The sequence below is a fragment of the Condylura cristata genome, unplaced genomic scaffold (genome assembly GCF_000260355.1).
Source record: "Condylura cristata isolate star-nosed mole 26May11 unplaced genomic scaffold, ConCri1.0 scaffold00019, whole genome shotgun sequence".
Taxonomy (NCBI): domain Eukaryota; kingdom Metazoa; phylum Chordata; class Mammalia; order Eulipotyphla; family Talpidae; genus Condylura; species Condylura cristata.
Window position 1 is genome coordinate 8407440 of NW_004567120.1, and position 14099 is coordinate 8421538.

The 14099-nt window shown below is 33.1% G+C and overlaps 1 protein-coding gene across 1 annotated transcript in view; it reads left to right on the forward strand.

Annotated features, from left to right (window-relative positions):
• The window catches only part of DIAPH2 (diaphanous-related formin 2), an 831186-nt gene that overhangs the window by 165578 nt on the left and 651509 nt on the right, over positions 1 to 14099 (forward strand). Inside the window, exon 5 of the mRNA XM_004685633.2 lies at positions 11283 to 11422. Coding sequence (XP_004685690.1) covers positions 11283 to 11422 — 140 coding nt within the window. The remainder of the gene's footprint in view (positions 1 to 11282; positions 11423 to 14099) is intronic.

Below are 14099 nucleotides of genomic sequence, written 5' to 3' on the forward strand. Positions count from 1 at the left end.
TGACCTTTTTTAAAGGAAAATCTTATCAAAGACCCTAGTGTTGACTGAAAATATTTTAATTATACTGTTTAATCCAAACATGAGTAAGATATATGATGCTAGTGTCCTCTGTACAATTTTAAAAATAAATATATTTGTTAAAGAAAAATACAAAACTGATAAAATTTAGCTTAACATTTTATGTGATAAATGATTTTTTGCTGAACCTAAGTCATTATTCACAGTACCCACAATGCGTACATGTGGGCATTTTTGAGTTCTCTGTGCTTAGAGGTGACCCAATTGTACCACTAGTTTTCTCTATTCCATTTGTGACAATTTTTTATTAGTATAATATGTTTTAGTGTATTTGGTCTTTGTTTGGTACAAACATATATTTTTTTTCATACTAGGGGTATTTTGGCTTTCACTACTCTAATATAATTAAAGTTGACCTGAGTGACATATGATCCTAAATGCATGTGTGGATGTTGAAATTAGATTGCAGAACGTGGTCATAATGTCATTATTCCAGTGATCCAGTTTATGCTTAGCTTTATCACATTAGCTTAATAAATGGGACCACATAATTTCTTCCAGTTCCATCCATGTGGTCCCAGGAGGTCAAAAGGAGAAAGATAGATACTGATGATTTCACTCATATGTAGAATATAAATAAATAAAACAAAGGAACTGGCAAAAATAAACCAAAAACAAACTCTAGAATTCTGATTGTAGAATTGGGACTCCTAGAAGGGAGGGTGGGGGCAGGGAGCAAAAGGGGAGTATAGTGGAGCATGATGGATGTCTTGGTGGTAGGTGTGGTGTGGTAATTTAGATATGAAGAGGTGTATACCTATGCCCCTAAACTATATACAGTGTTGTGAACCAGCATTTTCTACAATTTAATAAAGAAGTAAAATACACATGCATACAATTTAATAAAGAAGTAAAATATGTGAACCTACAGAACTTTGAAATTATCACATTCAACTCAGAAACTGTTATATATTTGAAGTTGCTCTGAGAAGCATTGCCTCTGAGCTCTAGGTTTGTTACTTTTCTCTCAAGTCCTGATAGGGGCCTGGGTAGGAAGGAAACAACATTATACCATGTATAGGAATCTACAGATATACACATAACATAGGCTGCATGTACACACTATAGGATGAAGTATTTGTTTTCTTTAAAACTTTTACTTTGAACTGAGATTCATGCCCTAATAATGCCAGGAGGAAAAACTGACATTAACACCATCACATGTACCAGAATCGAGACAACCAGAGAGCTGATAACAAGTTCTGGGGGCTGAACTTTTCCTGGAAACATCAACTGTGACAGGCTATTTAACTCTGCAAAAACAAACAAACAAACAAACAAAAAACACCAGCTTAGGGAAAGATGGCAGAATGGCTTCTTCAGGATACTATGTCCCGCCCCCCAACCATATTCTTTATGAATAAAGCACTTCTGGTAGATTTAATTCCTGTCTCTCCTTATTGTCTTTCTCTAGTGACAGGCAGCATCAAGAACCTCGCCCTATTGGTATCAGTCTCTGAACATTTTACCTCAATATTTATTGTAATTTCTGACTAATAGAGCTGTATATGACTTGGGTGAATATGTACTCACCTTTTACAATTTATCTAACCTTCTTCTTCCAAGTAAGAACATACCATCTATCCTTCAAATTCCCATACTACCTCTATTATAGTACTTATCACATTGTTTGATAACATACTTCTTATTGTCCTTTATCACTACCCCATCAGTAAGCTCTTTGGTGGCTTATATTTTGGCTTATATTTGTACTCCCATTGCCTGGAACCTCACAGAAATGGAATCAGTGGAGTGGGAATATTTTGATAAGAAAAGAACACCATATGCACAATAAGAAAGGTCCTTGCCTGCCTTTAGTGCTCTCTTGTAGAGAAAGTGAAAACCTGTATTGAAGAGAACTTGGTGGTCAGCTGAAATTTTAAACCTTAAAAAACAAAGGTTTCCATTTTACTGTTATGCAGAGGGTAGCATTTGGGATCATGGATTCTAAAGGGCAAAACCTTTGAGGACATCTAGTATAATAGGTTTAAAATTTTACTTTATATGAAAGCAGCATATTCATAAGAAATCATATATAAAATAGGAACAAATGAAGCAAATAAATATGCAGTGTCCTCACTACTAGAGGAAGGAGAGGATCTGGAGATTCCCTCCATGAAACCTCTTTCTTACATATACCCTCCTCAGCCCCCAGAGGAGACGGGGAAACACCTTATGGACCTTTATGAACCCTCAAACAGCAGTTTGAAAGTAATATCGTAATCTAGGCTATTAAAGGGAGAAATCCTTTCCTGGGCATCTCAAAGATGTATCCCACAGGGTATCACCTGACCAGAAATCTTTGATCAGAAACTAATAATTTCAAAATATCAACATTTCTTCCACTAGGCAATTTTTAAGGAAAGTACTCGTAAAATATATGATATTGATAGATATTGACAGTAAACATCAACTGAGTGCTTAGTGTATAACAGCTGTTGTGTTTTATTTGGATCCTAATTTCATCCTTGCAACAAATCTGAGGTTAGATTCTTCCCATTTTGCAAATAAGCAATCTGAGACCCAGGAGGTTAAGTAACAAAGGGATAAAATTGGCACAACAATGAGGGATGAAGAATATTTCTGAAAATGTTCACATTTCCTTTTTTCATATAATTCTCCATTGAGTACAAATTGTTCCCTCTTGAAAGAACTCACTATTTTGGGTTCTAGCTTGTTTTTGACAAGTATTTGCTATTTAAATAGTCTCAGACAAATTATGACTTCTCCATGGCTCAGTTTTCACAACTGCAAAAAAAAAAAAAAAAGAAAGAAAGAAAAATGCATGTAGTAACTAACATCTTCCCTTGTTGTTAGAGTCATATGAAAGACTTTATAGGACTATATATTTTGTGTGGTAGAAATGTAAAGCACTTTTGATATCTAAATTTGTGAAACTCATTCAGTTCCAATGACACATCTCTGTTTATTTATATATCAGTTAGTCACAGATCTTTTCCTATTCTTTCGATATTTTACCATTGGTTCACTACCTCTCATCAGTAGCTCAGCAAGGGAGCAAATAAAATTGTGTGTTCATTTTGGCTGACAGCACTAAAATGTTTGGAAGGCTAGGGGGTTGGAAATAATGGGGTAATTTTTTTTTTGTTTTGTGAAAGAAATTTTTATCTCATTTGCAACTTGTAGTTTTCATTACCTACATAAAATGTAGTTTGTGTCTAAACTGTAACAAACATTTATAATCTCCAAAAGTATTAAGTTGGTTTTGTTACAATTTCTAAAGTTACTCTTGGATCTGGATCTAAGAAATGGGATATTAGGGAGGAATAGCATATTTTCATATCTTTATAGTCTTTTCCCAAACAGAACAAATATTGATAATGTCTTCTTTACTGTTTTTATATGTATGATGTAGTGATAAAACTGCCTGTGTTAAATATGTAGGTTATTCTAGTGGATGTTATCATGGAGCAAATTCTGCTCATTGTTTTTAGTCACTATTTGCATAGATGAATTTTCTTTGAGATAGTAGCCTGCTTTATAATTCTTCACAAGATAATATGTAAAATATAGTTTGATTACAAATTGAGCAGACAGATTAATGATTCTTAATCCATTTGATATCACAGACCCCTTTGTACCTATGGACAACTTCTTAGAGTCATTTTAAATGTAAAACTTAAAATACATAGGGCTAAAAAGGAAAGCCATTAAATGAAAATATGCTAAGCAATTTTTTTTTAATTTTGACACTGTCCAGAGAAAGAGAACTACAAAAGTAGTACATATGTAAGTCTGTGCATGGATGTATATAACAATTTAATTATTCATAATACACAAAACCTAGAAACAACCCAAGTGTCCTCAATGTAAGTATGTTTAAATAATTGCCATATAGTCATACCATAAAATACTACTCAGCAGTAAACTGGAACAAGCTCTTGATATGTGCAAAAAATGAATTTCCAGTGCATTATACTGAGTGAATAATGCCTGTGCCATAGGTCACATGGTATTTATTTTCCTATATATGACATTCATGAAAACACAAAATCATAAAAATGGAAAATCAATTAGTTGTCACCAGGATAGATGTTGCTTATGCAATTTGAGTGAGGTTATGGAAGGGCAACTGAGGGAACCTTGAGATGAGGAAGCCGTTCTGTATCTTGATGTTGGTGGTTGGATACATTAATCTACACATGATTAAATTACATAGAATTAAATATATACATAAATACAAAAATAATGGCATACGAAACTAGGGAACTGAATATGATATGTAGATTTCTGCAAAGTATATCTTTGTCATGTTTTAATATAGTTTTGCAAGATGTTGGGTAAAGAAGGGATATCTCTACATTCTTATGTAATTATATGCAGATTTATAATTATCTCAAAATAGAAAGTTTAATTAAAAATTGAGATTAAGCCTATGGGGATTACAACTGAGATGAAAAAATGCACAAAATGATGAAAGACATAAAAAGGTAAAAATATAATAAAAAATGAGACTATTTCTTTAAAACTATTAAAAAATGACCCAACGAAGTGAACCTGTATAACTAGGGAATTTTGAAGAAAAGGTGAACATATATGATCTTCTGAGGTACTGCCACAGATGTGGTTTGAATGGTTTGATAGTAAAATATCTGTGACTTCTCTTAGTCATGATGAACAAGCTATACTTACTCCTTATATCACTGTAGTCTGTTGCTTGCAATCAAAATTTAAATAATTGCTATAATAATAGCTATAATAAATTCAAGTTAGCATTTACTGAAAATAAAGATATATTTTACATATTTTCTGAATTGGAATCCAATTCAGAAACCCCTGGGTTTCTTTCTATCTGTTAACATTTCATTATCAGATATATCTCAAGGGCCTCTATCAAATAAAAGATAAAGATAATGCTTAAGCTTTTTGTTTTTATCAACTGCTGTGGATGTTGATAAAAACTCATAAGAAATGCCAGTAGCCACAATTTGTAGTTTTAAAGATATACTTGTTATCACTCACCCATATGCACATTGTTCATCATAATTGCTAACTACTAGATTTATAAGGAAAGTAAAGATAGATGTGAAGTATAGAATAGATCACATGTTCACTGTGTTTGACATGAAAGAGAAATTTGCCGGATTGATTGCTTATTATACTGACTAATTTTGAATATCATTAAATATTTTAATTTGCTTTCACTAACAAATCATTTAATTGTGGGTTAGCTTTTCAATGTTAATGTCTGATGGTGTCTAGCTCAATGAGACTGTCATTTTACAAGAAGTGAAATTCAATGTTTTCACATCCATGTTCTACTTCAAAATACCACACTTTTGGTTAATGTCAAAAATAATTGAAATTTATTGTGTATTTGACTAATTATTTAATTAGTGTATGTTATTATAAAGTGTTTTCTTCCAAACTCTATATATTAAATATGTAGTGACAGACTAAGTATATGTAAAGAATTTCTGTGTATGCTTGACATATCTGAAAATACCAGTGCTAAAAAATGACTTAAGTGTTTGGTCTTATTTTCTATGATTTTGGGATGAAATGTTTAACCTGACATTTATTATATAGCAGCTTTAATAAATAAACAATAAATTATTTCATCATAGGAAATCTTATACTTTAAGCACTTTAACTAATTTTTAGTGAATTCCTTTGGGAAAAAATGATATGTATAATCTGAAGAATTATAATGCTTCCATATTGCTCTGATTTTTATGTCCTAGAATGTAGGATATGTCCGCTTCTTTTACATAGTTTCCCCTCTGAAAAGGCTTTAATTAAAAGCATTGTGTTTTACTTAACTTGAAAACAATACAATTTTGCTACCTGAGACAATGTCTATGAACTGGAGAGAGTTATGCTAAGTATAAAAAGTATGGCAGGTAAAGGCAGGTACGAGATGATTTCACTCGTATGTGGAATATTGAGAAACAAAACAAAGGAACAGGCAAAACCAAACCAGAACAAACCCTTGAACTCTCACTGCAGAACGAGGACAGTAGAGTGGGGCTGGAGAATGATGTGGAGGGAAAGTGAAGGGACACAGTGGATAGGGCCAGAGGATTATTTGTTCTTTTGTGGTGGGCCTTGTTTGCTAACATACATTTGAAGAGGTATGAAACCATATCCTTAAAAGACGTACAGTGTTGTAAACCAATGTTTCTCAATAAAAATAAAAACTTAAAACAAAAATTAAAAAATTAAAACAATATGCCCTGCAATGAGAAGCGACATTATATGAAATTATTTCATGATGGTAGCTTTCTGTTTAGATTTTTATTTCTTACAGACCCACAATTGATAATAAGTAGTATTTTACGCTGTTTTTCATGCAGTTAAAAGAAATTGTGCTGCAAATTGCATATGAAATTATTTGAAATGTTATAACAATATACATTTATTTGTAAATGTCTTTTATAGGTTTTCTATAAGTGAATTACTAAACCATAACAATCTCTCATTTCAAGACCTTTTTTCTTGTGGAACTGGAGATAAGTCATGTAAAGATTTATCAATATATTTAGAATTGTATAGCCTAAACCAAAAACATCGCCATTACAATAAACAGGTAGATTGACTTGGATCAAGCATGTGTTCTGTTTCTTATTTTATATCAGAACTTATAGAACTGATTGTAAGGAAAATGACTTTCTGGTTTCTTAAATTTTTAAAGTATATTGAGCCTCTCAAAGAACAACCTATGAATCTTTATAGATATAATTCCAAATGTGTTGCTTTTTTAGAGAACTGCAATGATAGATATGAAATTTACTTGAATCATCAAAGAAACCTAACTACACTTAGGCTTACAATCAAGCTCAGAAACAGTAATGTATTACTGTTTTCATGACAATAATATTGTCCTTCTTTTGGAAGATGACTCAATTGATAGTAACTACTATTTATTTGCACACTGGAATTGAAAAGTCCTTTGTACAATCAATAGCTCTTCCCTAGTTATGCAGAAAGTTAACTGTACAAGTTGCAATTATGGAGTCACTCATCATATTATAGGTAAATCTGTACATAAATTAAATGATAAGGTAATCCTCAGACTAGGTAAGTCTGAAACAGAAGTGATCTTTCCACTAGAAATTTAAAATGTTCTTTGTAGAGTAGCAGTTGTTTGATTTTTATACTAACCCATTTCATATCAGACCAGGGAAAACATGATTATTAAACTGATGTAAAGTTCTTTTTGTTTCTTCTGTAATATCTTAAAATAATACACACACAGTCACACTGACAAATATCTCCATCCTAATGCCTAATGACTTTCAAATTAAGGTATGGCTTCAAATTGGGAAATCTTTTTGTTCAGCTCGTTTTGGAATAGCATGATATATGTTAATTACTAACATTGTCTGCATTACTTTTTAAAGATCAAATGGGCACAGTGGTAATTTTCATTAATCTCATACAGAGCAGCTAATTAAGATTTCCATTATTATCCATCCATTATCTACTTGTTTCCTTTGTTCAGTATCAGAAAAGATGTTAATAATATGTCTTTCTTGTATTACCTATTAAGTATAGAGAAAATTAATCTATTATACTGTTTTGGTTTGAGATGATTTCTTTAATATTATGTTGCACCATATTTTAATATTGATTTCAGAATTAAATACTTGTTGCTTTGATCTTTTATTCAGTATTGAGGAAGTGTGACATTTTGTGGAAAAAGCAGTAACCTGAGGACCATACCTGAGTTTTATACTCACAACTACACTGATTATATGAATTTGACAGTCATCTTGATTGTCTGTTTCTATAGCAAAAGTGTTTCAAGTGGTGATTTTAATGTCTATTCTTCACATATTATTAGATTTTATAATTTATTACATTTTTATTGAAGTAACATTGCATTATAACATTATATAATTTAAGGTGTGAATCATAAAAAGTCAGCATGTGTATTTAATACATTAAGTTCACAAAAGTTTCAAATTTGAACTTGTGCTAAAGCTTGATAAAATCCTTTAAAGCTTGATAAAACTTATTTTACTGCAGAGTTTTATAGTTTTTCATCATGAACACAGTGTATCCTAAACTACATAATTTAAATTTGTCTGTTAGTATTGGGAGTAGAGTGAGTTGCAAGGTGATGAGTGTTCCAGTTCTTCCATTAAGAATATCTCTGCTTTGGCCCTCCCTGGTGGTGCAGCGGGTGAAAGCACAGCACTAAGAAGCTAAAGCCACTTCCGCATGAGTTCGATTCCTGCCTGCCCTGGAGGTGACCACATGGTGTGTCAGACCTCTCCTGGCCCACCTGCTGCTCCCCTCAGCAGTGTACTTTGTCAGTCTGCTTGTTCTGTTCCCCACTCTCTCTGGTGAAGCCTCTCGCCGCCCCTGAGCCTCTGGCCTGTACCCCAGTCCTGTCTGCACAAATAAATAAATCTTTAAGAATATCTCAGCTTTGACCATATGGAAAAAGGGAATTGAAATTTTTTTGAGCAGCTTATTTATTCTATAGCTATGAGACACTCAGGAAATGCACATATGAGATACAGCTTACTTTGTATTTTTGAGTGACTACTATTGAAATGCACATTATATATGCTTAATTCTCATAACAAGCATGAGGGAGAGATATTTATTACCCCTATGTATAGATATGCAAACATGTATATAGAGATAATTCAAGCATTTGCTCATAGATTACGTAGATAGTAAGTGATAGGGCCATGATTTAAAACTAGTAGTAGATTCAGGTATTCCCTATATGCTGTACACTGTCTCAGTATACCTGTTCTATACTTAGCATCTATACTTAACATTAAACTCTATAATATATAAAACTTATAATATTAATTCTATAACATATAGAACTGTTTAACATTGTAATAACTTGAAGCAAATCTGAATTGAGTTTGGTGGTTTCAGCATGTTGGAATTTTTTATTCACCATGAATTCATCCTTACAAGAAATATGTATTGAGTACTTACTGTGTGCCAAGCAATGTGCTGCTATTTGGTGATATATCTGTGAACAAGTTAGATAAGATTTTGCTTCATAGAGCTTATATTTTAATGAGGAAGACAAAGTAAACAAGTAAATTGCTAACCAAATTAAATTTCTATTGAGCAAATACTACAAATAAGTTTCAAAATGGTGCTGTAGTTGTAGCTGGAATGAGGAGAGGAGACTGTTGAGACAAGATAGCCAGCAATGGCGATGTTAGAGCTAAGAGTCTTTCAGGCAGAGAAAATGGTAAATAAATAGATCATCCAATGGGAACGTGCTTTATCTACACGTCTCCAGGGGTGTAGCAGTAAGGCCTTTTTTTGAGGATCATATGAAAGAGACATTAATTTGTTAGTATATAATGGCAAAATTTTATGCTACTGTTTACTTGCTAGAATTTCTTGTGATTTTAAAAAAAATGAATAAATAAGTTCTAGAAATGTGGAAAAACTGTGCCATCTGTGTGATGACTCCTCCAGTAGAATTCTTGGATATGTACTGTATAAACTCACAGAACTATATAAGTCAAGTCAGGGCCATTACACAAAATATGGAAGCTAAAACTATGAAATTGTATTCCTTGTTCTATAATTGTTATGGACAGATTCAATAATAGCATACTTTTGTTGAGGCTCACTAAATTTATGAACTGTGTTAGACGGTTGGAATACATGGAGTTCCCAGTCTAGAAGCAAGACACAGATAATGATTTTTCCTATAATGGTGCTATAATATTAATAGTGACACAGTGCTATAAGGGAATAGAGTGCCCCTACATAAGACTTGATCAGGCTTTAAACATTCACTACTTATTGCAATTTTTAAAAAATTGTGACATTAAGAATAATTGAGCACTTTTATATTGAGAAGTATTCTAAATAAAACAGCCAAATAATATGAAATCCAAAGGAATCATTTCTCATTATTAACACATTGCTTTTTTTTTAAACAATTCTATATCCTCTAGCAATGTGACTTCTATCAAACAGAAAAAAATGTTTTTTTATTCTGATTTAGATACTTAGCAGAAACTTCATGTAATTCATATGGACTTTGAAAATGGGACTTGAATAGTTTTAATTCAGGGGAATATACTTTTTTTTTTTTAAAGATTTATTTATTTATGCATACAGAACTGCGGTACAGGCCAGAGGCAGAGGCTCGGGGCGGTGAGAGGCTTCACCAGAGACAGAGTAGGGAGCAGAACAGGCAGATCAACGAAGTACACTGCTGAGGGGAGCAGCGGGCGGGTCAGGAGAGGTCTGCCACGCCATGTGGTCACCTCCGGGGCAGGCGGGAATTGAACTCATGTGGAAGTGGCTTTAGCTTCTCAGTGCAGTGCTTTAACCCGCTGCACCACCAGGGAGGGCCAGGGGAATATACTTTTAATATAGAAAGTGGTAGTTATGATTTTTTTGACTGTCTAGAATGTGGAACTATGAGACATTAGTTTAACAAATATGTTGATGATGTTTTCTTCTTAGCCTTTCCACCAAACTACTTAGATAGTTATAGTGAGGTGAGGGAGGTAAGGGTGATGGAGCTGTGATGATAATGAGTTCTAGAAATATCCTCATGCTTACTGGAAATAAATCTAAAAAAAAGCCTATAGCACATAATTGCATTTAATGACTTTTTTAAGATTAAGCTACAGAGCATCATAGTTAGGAAGGAATAGTTGGGAACTGGTGAATGCTTTAGACTAATTAGGTTAAACATATTATAGAGTGTATATTTTATTTTGCATTTGATAACTGTTTTCCCTTATTTGAGGTAGACACACTGATATATTTCAGTTGATTTGGGTTTTATATAATGTTTCATGTTAGCTTTTGTTTTGGTTTTCTTTTTGGAATAGTATAAAATATCTTAATGAGGAAAGCTATTAGAGGCTTTCTAAAAGTTCATCTCATCCTGTGGGATAAAAAGGACTAGTTAATGCTAATCATAATGTCTGAATTATAAATTTAAGGATCCCTGTCAGTGATAACTTTATGCAACTTAAGTCAACATTCTACTCTGGCCATAAGCACAACAGTGTAGTTTTCTTTTAAATGAGATTGAGGAGCATGTTGAGGGATACACCACTTGATTTTACCATGTCAGTTCCATGACCAAGAACTTTTAAGTGCTTCTTACATATTTTGTACAAATTTTTAATACGTAAAGTGCTTATATATTTTATGTACTACTTTAAATTTTTCCCTAAAATTACTGTTGTTTGTCTAAATAGTGGTTTTTTATTCTTTTTTAATAGGGAGGACTGAAAAACAGCAAACATGAATGCACCCTGTCTTCACAAGAATATGTTCATGAATTACGATCTGGTATTTCAGATGAAAAACTACTTAACTGCCTAGAATCTCTGAGGGTTTCTTTAACCAGCAATCCTGTCAGGTAGGTCATTCATACTGTCTCATATGAGTCTTAAAATTTATACTGTATTTAATTTTGGTGAAAATAATCTTTCATGTTATTTTAACTAAGATTTTCTTACCTGAGTCTGATATTGACTAGTAAAAAAGCAGCATCTGATTATGAATCCACAAACATTTAAAAAATATAATCACAAATCACATGCAATTTTAAGAACACTAATGTTACTTGGATGTTTAATTCCTCTTTAATTGTATAAAATATGGATCCAGAGGTTAAATATGCACAACTACATGGAAATAGTTGTATTCAGATAATGGTTATTAGATATTTATTGCAAAACAATCAAGAATATAGATAGTATTCCCTTTTAATGTGAAAAGTAAATATTTTATATCCTACAAGTTTGAGATGTTATTCATACATTTTTGTAATTTGGGATAGTATAAGTTAAATTATTTTAGCCAAAAAAAGATACAAGAGAGACCTATTCAAAAGCTCCTCAAATTCCACACATTTAGGCCTTCAAAGGATTTTTAGGAAGAGCTTCATTGTGATAAAAAAAAAAAAAGCCTTAGAACTAATTACATACAAAATTGAATTTTTATAGGAAAAAGATTTTCATTTTAATATGAAAATATTCTGGGATCTACTTACACAATCTCTAGAATCTTAAGTTCAAAATGTATTGGATAAGAGTATATGGAATCTTTATTTTAATTTTTTCATGCTTTTCCTAATATAAAATGGGGCCAACATCTTGTATTTCTCTAAACTTTACACAAAACCTTTAAAATAATTTGAACCTCAGTTGTTGTTTCAATTTACTATAAATTTCAGTACCTCATGCTATTTGTTTTTATGTGTATTTTGTAGAAAACTACAAATTATAATTCTACAAAACAATATAAAGCAATGATAAGATCTAATTTGATTTTGAGTATGATAATCATTCAAAGGTGGCCATCTTGCCATATCCTTCAGCAAGTTTCTATTTTTCATGATTTTAACATGTGATGTGAGTTCTTTGAGAAAGTAGCCATGCTGATGTCTTCACGTTTTTTAAGCCACTGTATATAATCTATATAATTCTAGCACAGTGCCTAGCGTTATAATTCAGAAATTTATATTGATCAATTAATTGAACGAGTGAACAAATAAATTTTTTCAAAGTGATAGAGAAGTTATAGCATTCAGGAATAAGGGCAAAAGTGCATAGTAAAAAGTACATGTTTATAAAGATGGCAGGAAAGGCTTAGCATTCCTGGGAATATTTAAAATATTGCATAGCAAGTGCCAGATGATTCCAGAGAATTATGGGAAAAGGCAAGAAGCTGCAAGTCCTGATTGAATGGAGTCTGCATTCTGATGACTGATTGGCCAGCAGGTCATGCAAGGCTGCTTTTGTGTCCATGTGCCCATCATTTGGTGGTAGCTTTCTGTAAAGCCTGGAGCCTGTGTATCAATTTTTCTTATTAGATACAATCTGCTCATACAATTTTGCTAGAGCTGTCCTTAAGATGAGAAGAGGGATTGGAAGACATGGCAGCATCGCTGCCATGAGTAGAGCCAGTGGAAGTAATGACATAGGTCTGAGCGAGGCACAACTCCTGTTGCTAGGGCCTCAAGATCCAGTACCCAAATGTGGACATTGCACATTTTTCAGCATAAGACAACTACTCTCTCTGTGGTGTGGTATACTCCCTAAGGACTCATGTATTTTTTCCCTCTCCCCATTACTTGCTTTGTAAACAGTAAGGATGTCAAACTTCCAATTTTCCAGTAAATAGTGTTGGGTGTCAGGGAAACTATTCTGTAGCCTGGTCTTCTGTTGGTGGGAGAAATTACTGGGATGGTGAAAGTCGTGGGCATGGGCACAGCTGGTGCCTGTGTTATAGCTGCTAGCCCTTCCTTTCTGTGCTTTAGACCCTTGTCTATGCATTCTGGGGACTGAACTTTCAATGAAGCCCCAGTGTATCCCAGTGCATCTCCACTACATGTACTCTGTCCCCAAAGCTGCCTGCTCCTAGAGCAAGTGTATGGGGTGAGTCATGCCTTTCTGAGGTTTGCCTTTCTCACTTGTGGTCTGTCCAGATCACGACAGAACTCTTTCTTGTATCTCCCTCAGATAAATTCATAGCAAGGAACTTTTCCGTCCCTGGGCATGTATCCACACTTTGGTTTGCACTCCATTGGAAGCCTGTCCTCCACTCATGTTTTGTTGTCTAGAGTTGAATTTCTTCAACTTATCTTCTGTTATGTATGGTCAGCATTGTTTTCTGGTGATTTGGGGGCACTCTAGTTTCTTCACTCATCATAGGATCCACTGATTTCAGTGTCTTTCTGGACTTCTCTTAGTCAGTCTACCCAGAGCAAAAGTAGAACACTTGCACCGATGCCATATCATGAAGTGATATTTCAGATATATGTTTTCTCAAAGCTTAGAATATACTGTTTAAATATTCATTGTTACCTCTAAATATTTTTTCTTAAATGATTGTTTCTATGATTATATTATACATTATATGTGTGGTACTATTTCAATTAAATTTCAATTTGTAGTTAGATTGATGCCAGGATTTCTATATGTTTGATGATGTAGTTTATCATTTAAAGCTAAATGCCATGATTTATTGCTAACAAGTGTTAGTCTTGTAGGTTAATCAGACAAATAAATTGTAGGAATAATAAGTTTAGG